Below are 8,810 nucleotides of genomic sequence, written 5' to 3' on the forward strand. Positions count from 1 at the left end.
CCACCCTCTCCCTCTCCCACAGAGTCCATAAGACTGTTCTATACGTCAGTGTCTCTTTTGCTGTCTCGTACACAAGGTTATTGTTACCATCTTTCTAAATTCCATATATATGTGTTAGTATACTGTATTGCTGTTTTTCTTTCTGGCTTACTTCACTCTGTATAATAGGTTCCAGTTTCATCCACCTCATTAGAACTGCTTCGAATGTATTCTTTTTAATGGCTGAGTAATGCTCCATTGTGTATATATACCACAGCTTTCTTATCCATTCATCTGCTGATGGACATCTAGGTTGCTTCCATGTCCTGGCTATTATAAACAGTGCTGTGATGAACATTGGGGTACATGTGTCTCTTTCCCTTCTGGTTTCCTCAGTGTGTATGCCCAGTAGTGGGATTCTGAATCCCTAGTTTTGATGTTATGTTAGGAAATGTGTAATAAAAATTTCTCTAGATGAGGTGAGAGAATTTGGAGAGCTTATGAATAAAAACTTTTGAGAACGTTTTTAAAGATAAAGAAGAAACTAGGGAGAGATATTTTTTAGTATAAGTATCAAATATTACAGTAAAATTTAAGCAGTGGTACTGCTTATGCAATAAAATGGAATTTCAATAAAATGTTGTAGGTTGTTAACTCTGGAAGTACCAAGAGTCTGTGAATTATTCTGAGCTGTAAAAGTAATCTTTAGGAGAAGAAATAAAAGCAAAAATTGTTTATCAGTGATCTTCTGCATATGCTAACATCCCAGAGCAAAAGAGTATAAGGACAATGATTCAGGAAATTTTATTCTTAATTATAATCATGTTTACATTTTTACAGTCATTATTTTTGCAGATACTTTAAGCTCTCTAGGTGACTCTGATGATCAAACCATATTGCGGATCCTTGAATTAACAGACACTCTGTGTTCAGATATGTTCTTCTATATCTGACTGAAAAGTGACCAGCCCACAGAACTCCATCATACCCAAAATAACATCATAAAAGCCAGCGACACTTGGCTGTGTGAAGTGAAGGTAAGTTGAGTCTCTATCATGTTCGCATTGAGAAACTAAAATGTTGTCCTCACTGTAAAATTCCTCTGACTTGCGATAGGTTGGAATCTAGAAAGAGAGTCATTTTCTGATGGCATATGCATAATTTAAATGAACCCTGATACAGGGAGGAAGGGATATAGGCATGAAGGCCAGACATTAACATGTTAGACGTGCAGTTGTTTCCCATTATGGTTTAGTTTCATTTTCATTTCTCTGGTGAATAAGGATTTCAGTATCTTTTTAGGTTCTTGTTAATTATTCTCTTATCTTCATCTGTGATATATCTGTTCACATAGTTCTCTTATTTTTAACTTGTTGGTCTTCATGTTATTGTCTTTTCAATATTATTTTTCATACTCTCAGTAACAGTCCATAGTGCTTTTAATATTCTAATAATGTATTTTGAGGAATGGTTTTTAATTTGAATAAAAAGAATTTATCAATATTGTTTGGTTATATTGGTTATATTATTTGGTTATATTGGTTAGTATGTGTGTGTGTTCTTTCTAACAAATTCTTAGACTAGTCCAATATTTTGTATATTCTTTAGTGTTTTCTTAAGAAATTTATTTAGTCTTCATGCCTAGATTTAAGATTCACTTCAATTTTATTTTTATTTAGCTTTGAAGTAGAACAATTTAGATTTTTTCTTTTTGATTTGTATTCAAGTAGAAATTTTGCTATTTTATTTCTACCCATATGTAATGATAATCTGTTTACTGCTTAACAGAATAGGGGACTGCATTTCTGATTCTATATCCCCTAATTTTATGACAAGTTTTCATACCTTTTTAGTTAATGAAAGATGAAAAAGAAAAAGTTTAACCATTATAAGTGCTCTTTCTGTATTTTGAAGTGTGTAATTATCTTCTATTTTCCAAATAATAGCATGGTATAATAACAATAAAAACAGCTATTTTTATTATTACCAATTTCAGACTGCTAATGTTTTCTAATTAGACAGTGATATTATTTTACTATTCAAAGATTATCAAGTAGTAATTGATGAGTCAGTAGATGAACGCAGATACTTGCACTTTAACTCACAAGCACGATTCATGTATCTTCTTAAAGCATTTAGTCCACAAACAGGCCAACAGTGGACTGGTTCACAGTGAATGTGGTTTGTGCTGTTTTATTTCAAAAAAACATTAAAAAGTGAAGATTTTTACATAGAAACCCGTGTTTTATTATTATCAGAAAAATTAATTACAAAATATGTTTTGATGTGTCTCTTTTCTCCTCTGACAGAAATTCTAGTTAATAAATGGTTCTGCATTTACATGAGATTTGCTCACTCCAGGTTGATGCTCAACCAGCTTCTGTCATTTTTAATAGGTCCTCTAAGATTTCTAAGATTTCAAATTTGCAAACCCCAATTGGGAAAAAAAAAAAAAGTGCTTAAAATAAGTGAAAGTTTGAATTAAGGAACAGCCATTCAAATAGGTAAAAATGATCACTATTTTGGCTGAAAAATGTGTAAGTGAAATAGCTTAATATATTTTCTGTTCAGCTGTAAAAACATTTTATTAAGAAAATGTTGTTTAGAAAACTTATGCAGAGTTTAAACTTTACATAGAAACTAAGGAAATATTCAAACAGTTTACCTTCTATGTGAGATAACTTTAATAAACAAACCATAAAAAAAGACATGTCTTCAAAGTTGTCCCTTTCTCTCTCTCTCCTTCAGAAACTTCCCAGATAAAATGGCAAAAGGAAATCACTCCTCAGTGACTGAGTTTATCCTCACTGGACTTACAGAACAGTCACAACTCCAGCTGCCCCTTTTCCTCCTCTTCCTAGGAATCTATGTGGTCACGGTGGTGGGGAATCTGGGCATGATCACACTGATTGGGCTCAGTTCTCACCTGCACACCCCCATGTACTATTTCCTCAGCAGCTTGTCCTTCATTGACCTCTGTCATTCCACTGTCATTACCCCCAAAATGCTGATGAACTTTGTGACAGAGAAGAACATCATCTCTTACCCTGAATGCATAACTCAGCTTTACTTCTTCCTCCTTTTTGCTATCTCTGAGTGTCACATGTTGGCTGCAATGGCATATGACCGCTATGTTGCCGTCTGTAGCCCCTTGCTGTATAATATTACCATGTCCCATCAGGCCTGTTTCTCCCTCATTTGTGGAGTGTATGTGATGGGACTGGTATGTGCATTCTCTCACACAGGCTGCATGCTTAGGGTTCATTTCTGCAAATTCAATGTGATCAACCATTATTTCTGTGATCTTCTGCCTCTCCTAAAGCTCTCCTGCTCTAGCACCTATGTCAACAAATTACTGGTCCTATGTTTTGGTTCACTTAACATCTTTGCCCCCATCCTGACCATCCTCAGCTCCTACATCTTCATCATTTCCAGCATCCTCCACATTCGTTCCACGGAGGGCAGGTCCAAAGCCTTCAGCACATGCAGCTCCCACATCTCAGCTGTCACTATTTTCTATGGATCTGCGGCATTCATGTACCTACAGCCATCATCTGTGAGCTCCATGGACCAAGGGAAAGTGTCCTCTGTGTTTTATACTATTATTGTGCCCATGCTTAATCCCCTGATCTACAGCCTCAGAAATAAAGATGTCAATGTTGCCATGAAGAAAATGCTTGACAAAAGAATATTTTTGTGACCAGACATAAGATGAGCATGATATTTTAGGTCTAGTCATTGCTTGTTACACTGTATGAATGTATGGTTCTCTTACATCAAAATTCTTACCAGTGCTTAATCTGAGCTAAGAACCCCTCCATGCTTTGTAACGTTGCTCAAACCTGTGTGCTCCTACTGTGCCATTTATTGTTTTGGGTGTGTACTTGCCTGCTTATTGTCCAAAATGCACTGCACTGTAATGTTCAAGAAGGTTATCCCCATGCATGCATGCATGTATTTCACTGCTGTATCTGCAGGACCTAAGAGAGTTCCTGGCATTAGAAATACCTTGATAATTTTCTTATTTCCTTTTTAAAAATATTTATGGGAAGCCATATATATCTCATAATGTCATTATCCATTACTTTCTCTAATAGCTACATATGACTTTCAAAAGTTAAAATCAATTAAATTTATGTTTGAAGAGTTCTTCAAAGATGTACAATAAAACTGGTGACATCCTAAATTATTTCTATACAAAAATTTAGAAGCATGAACTTGACTAACTTCAGTATCAAACCCCAATACAGGTAAGATAACTTGTGAACACCTGATTTTTTAAGTCATTAAATAAAGTCAACAACCCAAAAACTCATGGTTTTCAAGCATGCAGCATACACGTGTTAAAAAATAATATGTATATTTGCTATCTGATGGGTCAACATAGCAAATCTGGAGATACAGTGGTATCTGGAACTCGATTACTCCAGCCTTGATTACCAGGGTTTCCCATACCTAGACTAAAATAGAACTTCACCTATATTGACAATGAGAAAATTCTTAGTATGTAAAATTATACCACATGCAAATTATAGTTCAAAAAATTTAATTTCAAGATAAAGAGAAAATATGATAACCTCTATTGTTTCAGTCAGAGTTGTGGATCTTCCTAGATTGCCACTTTGAACCAGAACATAATTTTTTATTACTCTATACATTAAGCAAAAAAATCTAGTAAATTTTTTCACATTAAGTGACAGATCTCTATGTTATTCCTCAATATTTCTTTTATTTACAGAGTTAGATAAAGTCATTAACTAATTGTACCTAGAAGGAACTTTTCCTGGGGTTATGACAATAACCGGTTGAAACCTTCCTGCAGCCTACATGTTACAATTTTTAAGTATTACTGTTCTATAAATACCTCATGGCAACTAAATACAGTTAATATAGGTCAATGAGGAAAAAATAGATCAAATATTGCACACAAATATTTTTTATTTATCTCTTGTGTAAAATCACTTTAGAGTGTTCCTTTAATGCAGGTCTTAAAAATATCCTAAAATTTTGAATTCTTATATAGCTTGACATGAAATTCACTAGAGTTCTAATAAGATCTATCCCAGCCTTGCTTCCAACCTATAATCTAACAAAAATGATAAATTACAATGATATGATACTATTAAACACTTGAGAGTCAATGGAAGAAAAGGGAATTGTTAATTGTAACTTTTCCCAAGAGTTGATACTTGTGTGATATGATCCTAATGGGAGATCATTAGCATTATCTCTTCCTCATCTGACTCTGAGCATCAATACTCAGATTATAAGTCACCATTCACATCAACCAACATTTGCAGGGGCCCATTGACTTCACTCACTTAGAGCCAGACATCCTGGAATGTGAAGTCAAGTGGGCCTTGGGAAGTATCGCTATGAACAAAGCTAGTGGAGGTGATGGAACTCCAGTTGAGATATTTCAAATCCTGAAAGATGATACTGTGAAAGTGTTGCACTCAATATGCCAGCAAATTTGGAAAACTCAGCAGTGGCTACAGGACTGGAAAAGGTCAGTTTTCATTCCAATCCCAAAGAAAGGCAATGCCAATAATACTCAAATTACTGCACAATAGCACTCATCTCACACGCTAGTAAAGTAATGCTCAAAATTCTCCAAGCCAGGCTTCAACAGTACATGAACCATGAACTTCCAGATGTTCAAGCTGGTTTTAGAAAAGGCAGAGGAACCAGAGATCAAATTACCAACATCTTCTGGATCATCGAAAAAGCAAGAGAGTTCCAGAAAAAAACATATATTTCTGCTTTACTGACTATGCCAAAGCCTTTGACTGTGTAGATCACAATAAGCTGTGACAATTTCTGAAAGAGATGGGAATGCCAGACCACCTGACCTGCCTCTTGAGAAACCTGTGTGCAGGTCAGGAAGCAACAGTTAGAACTGGACATGGAACAACAGACCGGTTCCAAATAGGAAAAGGAGTATGTCAAGGCTGTATATTGTCACCCTGCTTATTTAACTTCTACGCAGAGTACATCATGAGAAATGCTGGGCTAAAAGAAGCACAAGCTGGAATTAAGATTGCCGGGAAAAATATCAATAACCTCAGATATGCAGATGATACCACCATTATGGCATAAACTGGAGAACTAAAGAGTCTCTTGATAAAAGTGCAAGAAGAAAGTAAAAAAGTTGCTTAAAGCTCAACATTCAGAAAACTAAGATCATGGCATCCAGTTCCATCACCTGATTGCAAATAGATGGGGAAACAGTGGCTGACTTTATTTTGGGGGGCTCCAAAATCACTGCAGAAGGTGATTTCAGCCATGAAATTAAAAGGTGCTTACTCCTTGGAAGCAAAGTTATGACCAACCTAGACAGCATGTTAAAAATCAGAGACATTACTTTGTCAACAAAGGTCCATCCAGTCAAGGCTATGGTTTTTCCAGCAGTCATGTATGGATGTGAGAATTGGATTATAAAGAAAGCTGAGCACAGAAGAATCGATACTTTTGAACTGTGGTGTTGGAGAAGACTCTTGAGAGTCTCTTGGACTGCAAGGAGTTCCAACCAGTCCATCCTAAAGGAGATCAGTCTTGGGTGTTCATTGGAAGGACTGATGCTAAAGCTGAAACTCCAGTACTTTGGCCACCTCATGCTAAGAGTTGACTCACTGGAAAAGACCCTGATGCTGGGAAAGATTGAGGGCAGGAGGAGAAGAGGATGACAGAGGATGAGATGGTTGGATGACATCACTGACTCGATGGACAAGGGTTTGGGTGGACTCCGGCCATTGGTGATGGACAGGGAGGCCTGGCATGCTGAGGTTCATGTGGTCACAAAAATTGGACATGACTGAGCGACTGAACTGAATTGCCTTCAACAGAAGTCAGGACCAATGACTCAAAATCATTACAACAGAGTCTTCTAGATTATGACCCTACAACAAGAAGTCCTGTAAGCCTAGTACTCAGAACTATCTACCAGGATCACCAGACCATTTTTCCCTTCAGAGAAATAGAGGAGAATAATACACAGCACTGGCGTTTTGGAGAACAAGGGGGATGTATCTGAATCTCAGTCCTAGCCTTTAAAAAATTTGATCTTCTATTCTAGCTCCCTTCAGTTCAGTTCAGTTCAGTTGTTTAGTTGTGTCTGACTCTTTGCGACCCTATGAACGATAGAATACCAGGCCTCCCTGTCCATCACCAACTTCCACAGTTTACCTAAAGTCATGTCCATTGAGTCAGTGATGCCATCCAACCATCTCCCTTACAGTGCACTAATAGATGTGAGTAGCTATTTTTCTGTGTCTATCTGTCCTCACTCTAATATTCACAGTCCCTGAGGAACAAAGGTTCCCATATCATCTCTCTGTCCCCACTGGAGAAACTTATGGCCAGTATTTGTTTACTCACCTCCACTCATGCAGTGTGAGAGCTTCACTCACTTGTGTTGGGGGTCTATGTTAACTTATCACTACACTCCTTTCAAAAATTTTATTAAAAAATGATATATATTGATACTTGTATATAAGGCATTGTACCAAGCACTGTATTGAGTTTCCAGTCTAGTACAGAAGAAAAGCCAATAAATAACTCATAATAATTGATACAGAATTAAGCATGTGCTAAACGTAAACTTGAGAAGTGTATTCCTCAGCACATAAAAATGGTCTTATTAACTGGGTTTTCATTATTAAAGCCCTTAACTTAATGACTTAACTATTGAATAAATTTCATCAGATACACTGGGAATGTGTAGGAGAAGATAAAGAAATATAATGAGTCAAAAAAAAGAGATTCTACCAAATGCTGTTTTGTGTAATTGTTAAATCATGTGATACCTGATACCTGGACATAAAATTAAAAGATTTTGTTGTTGGGTGATGTAAATCATTGAATGACAGAAATTTATTGAAACTTTATTTGGAGACCTTGGAAAATATTGATATTTAGGAGTTAATATCTAGTAAAACTTTCAAATTTCAGTATCATTGTATGTATTTAGGTAGAAATACATGAAAATACATGAAATACATGAAAAGACAAGAAAATGTCTTAAGGAAAAAAAATTAAAAATCCCAGCCATCATAGCAGGAATGAAAGTGCTGCTGAAACAAAAGATATAATGAAAAGAAACTCAATAGATTAAAAATAAAATAATAGTGACAAAATTTAGTTCTTACCAAGGGTATGAGACTGTGCTAAGCATCTCATCAGTTCAATTCAGTTCAGTCACTCAGTCGTGTCCGACTCTTTCCGACCCCAAGAATCGCAGCATGCCAGGCCTCCCTGTCCATCACCAACTCCCGGAGTTCACTGAGACTCACGTCCATCGAGTCAGTGATGCCATCCAGCCATCTCATCCTCTGTCGTCCCCTTCTCCTCCTGCCCCCAATCCCTCCCAGCATCAGAGTCTTTTCCAATGAGTCAACTCTTCGCATGAGGTGGCCAAGTACTAGAGTTTCAGCCTGAGTATCAGTCCTTCCAAAGAAATCCCAGGGCTGATCTCTTTTTAGAATGGACTGGTTGGATCTCCTTGCAGTTCAAGGGACTCTCAAGAGTCTTCTTCAACACCACAGTTCAAAAGCATCAATTCTTTGGCACTCAGCTTTCTTCACAGTCCAACTCTCACATCCATACATGACCACTGGAAAAACCATAGCCTTGACTAGATGGACCTTTGTTGGCAAAGTAATGTCTCTGCTTTTGAATATGCTATCTAGGTTGGTCATAACTCTTCTTCCAAGGAGTAAGCATCTTTTAATTTCATGGCTGCAACCACCATCTGCAGTGATTTTGGAGCCCCAAAAAATAAAGTCTGACACTGTTTCTACTGTTTCCCCATGTATTTCCCATGAAGTGATGGG

General features: G+C 36.7%; 1 protein-coding gene across 1 annotated transcript; it reads left to right on the forward strand.

Annotated features, from left to right (window-relative positions):
- Positions 1 to 2,720: 2,720 nt before the first annotated feature.
- Positions 2,721 to 3,679, forward strand: LOC102276295 (olfactory receptor 8G1). Its single transcript, XM_005902665.2, has one exon. The coding sequence runs from the start codon at positions 2,744 to 2,746 to the stop codon at positions 3,677 to 3,679; it is 936 nt and encodes a 311-aa protein (XP_005902727.2). The 5' UTR covers positions 2,721 to 2,743.
- Positions 3,680 to 8,810: the final 5,131 nt, after the last annotated feature.

This window comes from Bos mutus, chromosome 29 (genome assembly GCF_027580195.1).
Source record: "Bos mutus isolate GX-2022 chromosome 29, NWIPB_WYAK_1.1, whole genome shotgun sequence".
Lineage (NCBI taxonomy): Eukaryota > Metazoa > Chordata > Mammalia > Artiodactyla > Bovidae > Bos > Bos mutus.